This window comes from Xiphophorus hellerii, chromosome 6, assembly GCF_003331165.1.
Source record: "Xiphophorus hellerii strain 12219 chromosome 6, Xiphophorus_hellerii-4.1, whole genome shotgun sequence".
NCBI classification, from domain to species: domain Eukaryota; kingdom Metazoa; phylum Chordata; class Actinopteri; order Cyprinodontiformes; family Poeciliidae; genus Xiphophorus; species Xiphophorus hellerii.
The window spans coordinates 8,181,438-8,193,936 of NC_045677.1; the positions used below are offsets into that span (position 1 = coordinate 8,181,438).

A 12,499-nucleotide genomic window follows, 5' to 3' on the forward strand; every position below is an offset into this window, starting at 1 on the left:
TGATGTCGTTTATTTATTTTTTAAAGTTTCACTTTGGACTTTGGCTGCGTTTTCACTCTTCTGACCATTTTCAGACTAAATGTTTTGAATGGCTTGTCTAAACTTGACTCTAACTTATGAATCAATGAGCTAAAAAAGTTCCCTAAACTTCCGATATGAATGTGTGATAATCAGTAAGTTCTACCTCACATAATAGCACTTCAATATACCTTACAAAAACACGCAATTCAAGGCTGCTTATAAAGATTATCAAAAGAAAAGAACACAATAAATTAGCTCTGCACTTGATTTTTTTTTACCATATATTTCTTTTTATGTTTTTTGTTATTTATTTAAAAATGTATCCAGTTTTTCACTAACTAGATTACATACATATTGCTATTTTTATCTGCATTAATGCATGAGGAGTTTTTTTGTATTATTATTATTATTTATTTATTTATTTTCAGAAATGAGGCACAATTGTTCAGAAAACCTGGTGAGGCAAGAGAGCCTTGATGGGCTGGAGATTATGTCAAATTGATAATGCAGATTCAAAAAACTTTTATAGATCTGATCATGTTTTAAGGAAACAGTTTCAGTAACATGAAATGCCTTTTTCACAAGCTTTTATTTCCCTGCTCTAACTGAAATGAATTGACAGATGAGACACTGAAGTTGGTGTTGTATTTGGAGCTTGAGTAACGGGCCATTTCACTGTTTTTGAAGCTTAGCTCAGGTTGTTCTCATGTAATTATATGTAACTAAAGAAAATGTCATTTTAAAGCCTTCTGTGCTGTTTTTTTTGTAAACCTTTATTGGATTTCAACTTTTTTTTTTTTTTTTTTTTGATTTCCGAAATGGAATAAAGCTTTCAGAGTTTTAGATTGTGTTTGGAAGAATTTGTATTTAGTTTTAAATAATCCAGCCCAGTTTTGAGAACTTTAGAGCTTACTCTTGATTAAAGGCAGCCCCCATTTCATTTACTGAAGATGAAATCCTAATGCTAACTTCAGTTTTGTTAAGCAGAAGCAAAAACGGAACAGAGGAAAATAAGTTTATAAAGACTTTTTGATGTCTGGTCTTCCACTTGAGAAAAAACCCCCAAAAGAATTTCAATTACTGTATTTAATCTTTAGTTGCAAAAAAAAAAAAAATTAGAGAAGATCTTTTCCAATCTAAACAAACAAACAAATGTGACAGTGTCTTTTTTCTGCTTTAGTGTAACCAAATAGTTTTTTGTTTGTTTTATTTCCACTAAAATCTCATGAAAAGACATTTCGGACAGGCTCGGACTACAAAAAAATGTTTTGTTGGACCATAAATATTTTCCGCCGCCTGCCCTCAAATCCGGGATCGGAGCCGTTTTCCCACTTTGGCCGTCTTACAGCCGTCTGAACGTTTCCCTAACAGTTAATCTCTGAACACAAAAGGCCACTTTGTCGTGCCAGCTGCTTTGCTACAGTATGCAAATATCCCACTACATGCTTTAGAAATTCTTTGCATCCGCTGTCATTGATTTATATTTTTTTAGTTAAAATTCTTTTAGACGTTTTAAGACATTCGAATTTGCACACACACACACACACACACACCCACACACACACACAAAAAAACAACAAACAAACATTGGTGCCATGTTAGATTTGTTCTACACATCCCGGAGAAAGATGGATCTGAATATTCACAAAAGGGGAGGGAACCTTACTAAAAAGTGTCTCTTTTTCCCCTCCACCCCACGTCTCCCACCCCTCTCCTCCCTCCTCCTACCCCTCTCTGCCTGTCACGTGTTCTTTTCACAGCTTAGAAAAGTTTCTGGATTAAGGCAGAATTGACACAAAGCGGCAACGCCACTCCAAGCAACACTTGCGAGCGGCACAGAAGCGGTGGGGGGAAACTGAGACGGAGAGAGAGATAGAGATAGAGCCCGACGCGACGGGGTGAAGGCAACAACCCGGGGGCCCCTCAGAAGACGCCGAGAGCTCTGGTAGCCAGAAGGCGGACGAGTCCATTCCAGGCAGTGAGTGAGAAAGCAGCAGAGAGGCAGAGGATCTTTGCCGACGAGGTCCCGAAGGATGGAAGAGAAGCCGCTCTCTGGGATCCTGGTGAGTTCTCCTCTCGCGCGGCGACACTCAGAACTTTGAAAGCACAAAAGGCACAGGGATGCGGGGCCGTGTCTCGCCGGCGTCACGCTGCCGAGATGCAGCTGCTGGACCACCAGTTGAGTTGCTCTCCGCTTCCCTCTTTTCAGACCTTTCTGTTTAGTTGTGAGATTTGGGTACTTTCGACACATATGTCAAACTTTTCACACACTTATTAGACCTCTAGAGACTTTCTGAAATCATTCTGCTGCATTTTTCTTTTTTTTCCCCCCCACCAGAGGACTGATTAGTAATTTCTTATTCCTGCTCATCCTGAGGTGTTTAAAAGTTAAAAAAAAAAAAAAAAAAGCTTGTTTCAATTCAAAGAAGAAAAGTTTTCCTAGGTTGCGGTTCTTGTTCCCTTCATATCTGATATTTCTTTTTTTTTGAGAGAGAGAGAGAAGGCGAGAGGCTGATAAGACATTGGGCCAAGAGGTAAATGTGTCGGTATTGGGCCTGCTCTGAAGCAGAGCGTCAGTAATGTGGCGTCATTGACAGTCAGGTCACTTCTCCCTCCACCTCTCCCTTCGGTCCAAGTCCTCCAGTCAGTCTTAAGACGGCGATAAACACAAACCCCCAGCTCTCCTCTCTGACGTTCTCGCTTGTTTGAACCGTTGCCTTTCTCCCCCGGTGACACTTTTCCAACCGACTCTGTTGCGCCCTTTTAAGATGTTCGTCCGCGTTGAGGTGCACACCAACCGTTCCAACCTATCGGTCTTGCCCGCTCTCTCCCATCCTGCTCTCTGTTGGGGGGGTGAAGATTAGACTTTTTTATTTTTTACAACTTTTCTGTATGTGTGTTGTCGCTGTCATGTTTCCATTTTAGTCTCAGTAAAGCCAGTTAGTGCTTTGACTTCTGAGCCACAGCTGGAGAAGCTCTGGCATTCATACACAATGGAGATATGAAGAGGTTTTAATGCATGCGTTTGAATTAAAAGTGCTGGCAGAAAAGTGACCAGATGAAGCAGTTATTCGCTACGATTGACAATTTTAGGAAATGTTCCATATTCCACGGCATATGGATAATAATAATGAATAATCATAATTTAGCTAATCAACATTGATTTAAGGAGTTCTGGAAGATTTTTGCTTTCGATTTTACTTGTTTCGTCAGCTGTAAAGTTGATTAACTTTGCAAAAATGATCCACCAATCAGGAAGCCTTGACTTTGACCATCCAATAACAAGCCAAGTTGATTTCTCTTTACGAAATGTAACAAAAGAAGACATAAATACGGTATGCAAAATAACTGCCGCCAGCATTTATTCATTCCTTATTTTGGGCAGCAGCAGGGAGAGAATGGTTGCTGTTAAAGTTTTGATATATTTTGTAAAAGCAAACTGTTCATGGAGAGCAGCGTCTTTTATTAGCAGTTAGCACGATTAGCATGAGTGGCATATGCGTATTCCTTGAAAACGTAGACCCCTTACTTTAAGTGTTAGAGTTCTAAAAAACCTGCCAACATTTCCAAATCCTGTTTGTTTTATGACCAGGAGAGGTCGGAAGCTCCAGAAGACCAAACTTTGTGGAGCCTGTCTGCTGTCTGCTGAATGTCTTGCTTCTTCTTGCTCTTTGGCACATGATGTCAATTATTCATAGAAAATAGAGCGTTCTTTAAAACGTCTTCTTACACTTCTGTGGTTAAATGCAGTTCAGTTTTAAGCGTCGCATTGAGACAGAAAATAGAGAAATGTGAGTCTTCTTCACTCGGTAACACAGAAGACGGTTACTGTCAGAGCAACATGGCGAAACCGAGATGGGTTCATTCATTTGTTGATTGGTTGCCAGTTATCAGCAAATAACTTAGTGCATCTGTACCAAAGTCTTATGGTAGAGATGCATTGTTGCACAGTGGCGCAGTTGGTAGCACTGTTGCCTTGCAGCAAGAAGGTCCTGGGTACGATTCCCGGCCCGGGGTCTTTCTGCATGTTTGCATGTTCTCCCTGTGCATGCGTGGGTTTTCTCTGGGTACTCCAGCTTCCTCCCACAGTCCAAAAACATGACTGTCAGGTTAATTGGTCTCTCTAAATTCTCCCTAGGTGTGAGTGTGTGTGCATGGTTGTTTGTCCTGTATGTCTTTGTGTTGCCCTGCGACAGACTGGCGACCTGTCCAGGGTGAACCCCGCCTCTCGCCCGGAACGTAGCTGGAGAGAGGCACCAGCAACCCTCCCGACCCCATTAGGGACAAAGGGTGAACAGAAAATGGATGGATGGGCATTGTTGTATATCTTCGATAGTATTTAAAAACCAATTTGTCTTCGTGTTCCAAGAGAAATTGTTGTAAGATGTGCAAGTTGTTGCCACTTTGCGGTAGTGGAAGGTACACAGCCAAGAAATCTAAATCTTACCAAGCGTCTAATGTAAATATCTCAGAAAACTTTAACTATGGCAAAATGACCTTACAAGTAACTCATCAGCAAGAAATAAGAGCTTGTTTCAAGTCAATAATTACTGATGATTGATGAAAAAGTTCAAGTTCCATTGGCAATTTTTTTTCACCTATAACAAGACATTTTTCCCAGGTAATGAGTGAAATAATATGCCAATGGAATTAATACTTTTTCACCAATATTAAGGGTTTATTTACTTTAAAAAGTTGCTATATCTTACTGAAAAGTTATTTGAAGGTGAGTTTTGTCTTAAGGTTTTCTAAAATATTTTTACAAGAAACTTGTCAAAAAATACTCTGTAAGATTTTGGATTTTTGCAGTGTAGGAGATTACTACCAGATCATAAGCAAATAAGAGTGTATACATTAAATGCATGTATATTTGTATATTTTTGTGATGCCAAATTAACCAGAAATTCTGCACAGTCCATTCTGGTCTACTGTCACCCAGTTCAAAAGGGAAAACCACAATCGGATGCCATCCACACTCGACCGTAGTCCCTTATCTAAACAACACTTGACTTCTCTTTACAAATTAAAGTGCAGATTTCTCAACTCAAAAACCAAAAGTTCTAAAATGCCTTCCCAAAAACGTCCCATGAGAAAACAGAGAGGAGCGAGACACAAAAGTATGTCATCTCCTTTAAACACTGGCTCCAGCATCTTTTTCGAAAACTGTTGCACCACAAACATGGCTGCTAAACCCTGGAAAACATGGACTTTTGTAGCTCGCAGATTCCATCCAAATTTAGTCTAAGCAAGTATGTTGAAAGTCGGGCTTTGTCAGTCTGCTTGACACCCACTTACCACTTTTCAAGCCCTCTTAGATATCAGCTGGCGACAAACACTCAGCTTTGAGTTTTAACCGCAGCTTTAGAGAGAAGGCAATCTGATCTTTTCTTTCTTTACTTCTTGGAGTGTCTGACTTGGTGGGTCAAACACAAAGCTTTCTCTAATTTCTCCCTGCCGATGGCCGAGGCCGCTGTTCCCCAGAAAGGATTGCACAGTGATGTTTGCCCAGTGGTGTCAGCTGCGACTTCAAGTCATCAGCAACCAATCAAAGAAAGAAAGTGTGTGTGTGTTGCTCCCATTGCCAATCGCCTCTTTGTTTCCTCTTCCTCTGAGTGCGCCCACTCTAACTCCACCCTCTCCTTAAGTACTTTTGTCGGCCGTATCCTCCTCTCGCATTGTCTGACATCCACAAGGACAATTTGTAATTGTGATTTATTTGTCTAACCTTTTAGATGTAAACTACTCACCCAAACTGCTGTTTGAAGAGGGGAACATTGCCTTTTTCTAAAAAAGTTCCTGCTCTTTTGGTCAAGTTAGATTTATCTGTACTAGCCCAGATGGTTGGTGGATGGACCGGTCACCGTAAATCTCGCCACACACTAGGCGGTAGCTTCCTGCTACCATTTGGCTCGGCCTATAGCCTTCTGTCAGGACTCTCTCTCTCTCTCTCTCTTTCTGTCCAAACTTAAATCTCCTGCCACCGCTCACGGCTCTCAAAAAGAACCCCATGTCCCTCAATCTCTCCGTCTTTGACTGCCCTGGAAGTGGTGACTTCCACCAAGCGGATGAGCAGATGGTGCCCTGGCATTAGGCTTTTCACCGGATAAACGGAGTGCTGTCTCTTTGTTTTCACTCCTTGGTGACTTCTTTTTGCGGTCGCAGTCTTTAAAGTGTCCGCGCTTCGAGATGTATGTCGCGGGATGTGAGGGTAGGAGGAGAAGGAGGAGTTGGGACTGTGGCATTGCTGATTTGTTGCATTCATATGTTAGGCGGTGTGGACCACTGCTGCAGCTAGCTCCATCAACCTCCGAGGCAATACGGGCGGAGGAGGTCACCCAAGTTTGGACGACGATCAAAGCACAGAAGGAAACAGGGCGGGGGAGGGCCGCAAGTTAAACTTCTTTCGTCGCCTCGTAACTCCGATTGTTCCTGCGCATTTCGTACCAATAAAAGTGTAGGAAGTCTCTTGTTCTGAATTGCAGTTTGACTTCTGCTTTTACGGATGCACTGCGTGTCCGCCATCACACCCAGATGTGCAATGGTGCATTTCCTCAAGTGTGGCTTGTTCATTCGCCGCTGTGCAAGTGGGGTTTGTCTCTTCCTCTAAGCTGACTGGTAACTGTCAGCGCACTGCCTGGCTGAACTCACATCAGAGAGCTTTTAGGATCACAAGCTCCTCATTGTACCGTTGAGTCATCTCTCAGCTTTCCTTGAGAATTAGTCTCTGTTATTTAGCAAAGCGATAGCAACAAAAAAAAAACATGTTTTTTTGTTTTTGTTCTAATGCCTCAATAAACTGTCTTAGACGGAGAAATGTCAATGACAGGACTATAGAGAAAGGAATATATGAAATCTTGGGTATTTGCCATGGCAAAAATCGGAACAGGAAGAGAGAGGAACCAATAATGTGGTGCTTCCTGAAAGAGAGAACACTTTTGAGACATTAGATGTCTGTGCAGTACAGAAATGTCCAATTTAACATCAAGTTCCTGTACAATATCGTTCAACGTTTGCTTGTTTTGTCACATCATAACTACAAACGTCAGTGTATTTTTTTTTTTTGTGATTTTAGGTGATAAACCAGCACAAAACACTGCATTATCACAAAGTAGAATACAAAATCTCCAAAGATCTGTTATTTATGGGTAGGCCTGTCACAATAACAAATTTTGCGGGATGATAAATTGTCCCAGAAGTTATTGCGATTGTCGATAATATTGTTGTTTTGAGATCATTTTAAAGTAATAATAATGCAAGAACACATTCTTACAGATCAATAAACTTTACATTTTGATCAACATTTACCACTGGAAGGTCATATTGTTGATGTGCTCAAATTCATTTTGATGTTGTGTGTGGGGGTGGGTGTGTGTGTGTTGGCGTGCGTGTGGGGGTGTGTGCTCCATTTCCCAGGGGTTGTGGGACTAATGTGTGCTGTAAGCTGTGAACTGGAAACTAAACAGGAAGAAATAGTGGATCCTACAGCCAACACCTCCATGGGGTCAGGACCCATACACACCCGCACACACACACCTGCAGGACACATTAGAATCTAATGCAAACTCGAACTCTACAAAACAAACTTTTTTTTTTTTTAGTTACATGGTTTAAATATCACCCCAGTGTCAGAGAATAATTATTCAGTGGCTTGTGTTGAGTCAGAAATTATTCTCCTGACTCCCGACTTTGTTAGCAGTCACGCTGCGTGTGCTGACAGATGCTTTCCTCCTCGGCGTGCTCTGCACCGAGTGCTCCATGCCGACCTACAGGTGAAAGACAGACATTTCATCTCTCTCTCTCTTTTTTTTCTGCAGTTATGTAAGAAACATATTGAGTTGCCAGTCAGCCCGTTTAGCTAACAGCAGTGCTCAGCAACCGTGTTGACTGCCTCTGAGGCAGAAAGCGCCGACAAGCAGACGTGAACCGAGCGCTAGAGATGGAGACGGAGCTTAGAGGGCAGGTGGAGGAGGATGAAGTCAGATATGATTTGGTCTCTTATTTCACTCCGCCTCCCGACTGGCCAGCTCGCTGAAGAAGATGGAAAAAACAAACAAAAAAATGATTTCTTTCAACCGTACACAGAGTAAGTCGAACCGCCGCAACTGTGGCGAGCGTACAATTGAGACACAAGTGTCACAAGTGCCAAACACGTCCACTGCTGGGCCATGTTGAATAGGTAGCTCTCACCACCCACTGACTTTCAATGTATGCTCACACAATGCAGATACACACACATGCTTCGCAAGAGGGAAATGGGGGCCTTTATTGTGTTTGGGACCTCCAGGTTTCATTAAGAGGGCCCTCTCAGGCTGAAAATTCTGATGTTTCTTACTTTTCCACTTTTATGTGACTTCTAATGGGCCGTCCCTTGCCGTTCAGACCCAACAAAGAAATAAGACAAGCACGTTAAACAAAGGGGACTTCTGTCCCTTAATTCCACTTTCGTCCTCAGAAGTCAGAGAAATTATGGACAGCGTCTGGACACAAGAAAGGTCGTTTTTTTTGGGGGGGGGAATTATCGTTTTCGGTGGTTTCCAGTTGAACTCTTTTCAAAAGCCTTTTCAGAGGTAATTTTAGGTGATTTGTTGCACTTGAACTGAACCTGCTCTCTGGCCATGCGGCCGTTGAATGGCAGCTATGAGCCCCTTCGGACGAGGGCGGTAGTTTTCTCTTCTCAGAACAGTTTGTCCCGCCTCTCAGCGTGTACTGCACGTTATTTATCACATTTTTTCATCTGAAGCCAACTTCAACTCAAGAAACTAGAAACGGGCCGATTGGATAGAATGAGGGCAGTTTTGCACCACCAATTTTGGGAAGTTAGTTGAGTTTCCTTCGAAGATCTGCTAGTAACTAAATGCGTTTCTCTACTTTCTAGATCGGTTAGAAATTCAACAGAGTTTCCTTTCTTGTTTAAAAACTTCAAATATCAGGTCCGGGTAAGTCGAGCTGAAAACCATCTGATTTCGTTCACCAGCTGATTTTTCTCTGCATTTCCTTTGCAGCTCGTGTAAAATTAAGCTTCTTTTGGCTTTTGCTGAACGATGGAAGATTCTGTTGATCCTGTTCAAACAGGACGGATTCAGGTGAAGTGCAGTTGGACAAAAAAAACAATAAGCAAACAGTCCTTAGAAGGAAAATGTTACTAAAATAAGCAAAACCCTCCAGATTACAGGACAGATGTTTCTCTACAGAGGTGTTTTTATATGGCTCAGGAGTTAGAAGTTTGTCCGGTAACCAGCGGTTTGCCGCCTTAAACTCCCGCTATGTTCGTCTCAGTCGTTTTACCTGGTGCTGATTGAGTTCTTGGAAGTCCTCTGGACATGATAAAGTGCTGTACAAGCAAAGGCCACTTACAAAATCAAACACTGTGCGTTGCAGGAAGAAAAATAGTGTCATTTCTGAACTGCTGGTCACCGATCCGAGTTTACTAAACCATAAAACGTGCAAGTTTAGACATAAATAGGCTTCAATTTTTATATAAAAAAAGGGCCCTGTTTATTACGTTGAAACATGATGGAGCAGATTTTCCAGCGCTGCATCACCTTCATCGTCTCAGAAAAACTGGTGTTCAGATTTTCAGTTATAGTCAACTACACCAGACGATATAATGACAAAAACGTAATCAGTTTCAAAACCATGTTTTGCTTCTTTTTTTTTTCTTTTTCAATAAAAGCTTGAAAAATTGCTTCCTCTATCTCACCAGCTTTGTCATTTTAGAGATTCTCTAATTCGCTGTGAACAGATTTTCACTCACAGGCTTTAATATCTTTGCATATAACGGAGAGCGGATTAGCCTCTGATCACGACGCAGCAGCAGCAGCAGCAGCAGCAGCAGCAGCAGCACCTTGGACAGTGCTTTGTCTGCTTAGGGCCTGTTTTCTCTTTTTTTTTTTTTTCTCCACTTTTTTTTCTTCTTCGTCTTCTTCCTTTAACTTCTGTCACATTTTCAGCGCCACTGCGACTTTTGCCACGTGAGGCCAACTTTCCTCACGTGTTCCCCACTTTTTCATCCCCAGCAAATGGTCCCATATGTTTGTAAAATAAATAAAATAAAAATAAAAAAAACGTGTGTGCCGTGTGCTTTTCCAGCCCGATTTGTTCCCATGCCTTCTCTCCGATGAGCCCCGCTCTCCCCGGGGGTCCGAGCCGAAGCCTCACGCTATTTATACAGACTGAACAGCTGGGGCCCTCCCAGCCAAAACAGTGAGGGATGGGGGTGGGGGTCGAAGGGGTGGGTGGAGAAACTAACATGGAGAACTTCAGGTTTAACCAAGCGTTGGAAATGTCTCTCTGTTCTCTCCCTCTCTTTTTTTTTTCTTCTTTTTTTGCTTCTGTCATTTGTTTCGCTCTCCCCCCAGAGAGGCCAGGTCGTGTTCAGTTCAAGTCTGCTTGACCTGCGGACAAACATCACTCTGTGTCTGAGTCTTCATTGTCCCGCTTTCCATTCATCTTCAATGCGTCTTTCTTCACACTCCTGTTTGTGAGTGAGATCGTTGAACGCTACAAAACGTCTGTTTTCCTCTCCTATATGACTTTTTTTGGTGCTCATCTTGTCCAGAAGTCCGGTGAAGTTTCGCCGACGCGAGGCTCTGTGATTTCAGTGCTTCCTCGCACGAAAAGCTCAGGAAGAATAGTGTGCACTCTAAGCGTGCTTCCTTCACTTCGAAGCCTCTCTCCCACAGTCAGGCGTCCCGTCGCAGGCATGCTGAGCTAATGAGAGGTGAAGAGAAATTAACCAAATTGCCGTAAGGGACAGATATATAAATTGTATTGGATGTAATGAGTGCAGATACATCCATTGGCTCTCTTCGAAGTTGGCTAATTGAAACAGATGAAGCCACACTGCGATTTTGTTTTTCGTTATTCATGTTCAGATAAAACCAAAAATGTACCATCCTTTTTAAAAAATTTTTTACCATAGCTGAAGCACGACAGCTTTACAAAGATCTACATGTGTTTGCAACTATGCGCAGTGTTTGTTGTCCGCTGAACGTATCGTCATCTGCAACGGTCAAAAAGCTCCGGTTTCGTCTCCTTAGCTTCCTTCTGCCTGACCATGGCATTTCCCACATGCCTTTTGACAAATTCTACTCCAACCTTGATATAAAGTGGATTTCTAACAGGCACTGTTCACCGGTGAAGAATCCAGTCAACAGGTGTCGTATGCAGAATCTCTCCCATCTCAGCCGATGAAGTTTGTAACTCCTTTGATGGAGTCATAGGTTTTCTTTAGCCATTTTCCACATGTAACCTTTCATTTCTTGATTTAGTGGACTCCAGGAAGATGTTCAGTTTCTTTTAGATGGCGCACATATTCAGCTAAAATCCGGTCATACTCTTGCTCATGATAACTTCATGTAGAAGTACTTATTAAAGTGTGAGGCTAAACATTTAGGGATGGATGATATTGGATTTTTGGGCGATATCCGATATACTAATACACTAAAACTCATTCGGTCGATAGCCGATACTAATACCAATATTTTTTGCCTATAATTCTCTACTGTGGGATTAAAATACTGTTATCTTTGTCACTTTAGCCTGCTGCCAAAGGCAAATGCTAAAAAAGTAAAAAAGGAGGCTGAAAATTATGTAACACTTTCAACTTGCATTATGTTCAGTGTCAAATGTATTCATGACCTTTGCTCTCTCTAAGACAATGACAACACCCAAACAGTGCAAATTTGTAAACGTTCACAAAACTAAACTCAACCTGTTCACAAGCAGCAAGTGAAAAGTCCATCAGTTGTTTCTCTAATACTTAAGTTTCTTATGACTGTGCTGTGCTGCAGGCATCGTCACTGGTTTGTCTTATAAAAACAACGGCTTTTACATCGGTGGATTATTTTGGCGGAATGACCGATGTCCCTAATATCGGCTGACAATATTGTGCATTCCTTTAAACATTAGCATGTTTGCTTTCTGTTTTCGAAGCAAATTTAAGTTTGGTAAGATTTTGGTTCCACTTTTCTGTGTTAGGTTTTGATCGAAACTTAAAACAGAAAGTTGGCTTCCTGTTCAAACTTTGCGCCTCGGTTTGAACGTCGCAAATTTTAATGACTCATGATTCAGCTGCTCTCTGCACATCTTCCGAGGGACATTTAGGAATATCTGACCAACCCAGAGCAGGTTGGATGACTTCCACAAGAGAGAGCCTCTCGTTCCTCATCGATGCCATTGCCAAGGATAAAATAAAAAATAAAAAAATCACTTGAACTCTTAAGAAAAAGTATTGGGAGTTGAGTTGAGTTTTGCGACGCATCAACAGATAGTCTAGCTTGCCAAATATCCAACACTGCGATAGAAAACCTGCTTCAGCTGTAAAGCCATAAACATTCATGTTTAAGTGGTAAATTGTAGTCATAGAGTTTTTCCTTCCCACTGAGCAGTGAGAAAAAAATGCTTAGACTGACAGCTGTACACACACACACGCAGCAACCTCCAGTTATAGCAAGAAACACAAGTCACAATTTGAATA

General features: G+C 41.8%; 1 protein-coding gene across 1 annotated transcript in view; it reads left to right on the forward strand.

Moving 5' to 3' along the window:
- The window catches only part of slc6a9 (solute carrier family 6 member 9), a 78,203-nt gene that overhangs the window by 14,088 nt on the left and 51,616 nt on the right, over positions 1–12,499 (forward strand). The window contains exon 2 of the mRNA XM_032565892.1: positions 1,782–2,084. Within this exon, the coding sequence (XP_032421783.1) occupies positions 2,055–2,084 (30 nt within the window). The 5' untranslated portion in view covers positions 1,782–2,054. The remainder of the gene's footprint in view (positions 1–1,781; positions 2,085–12,499) is intronic.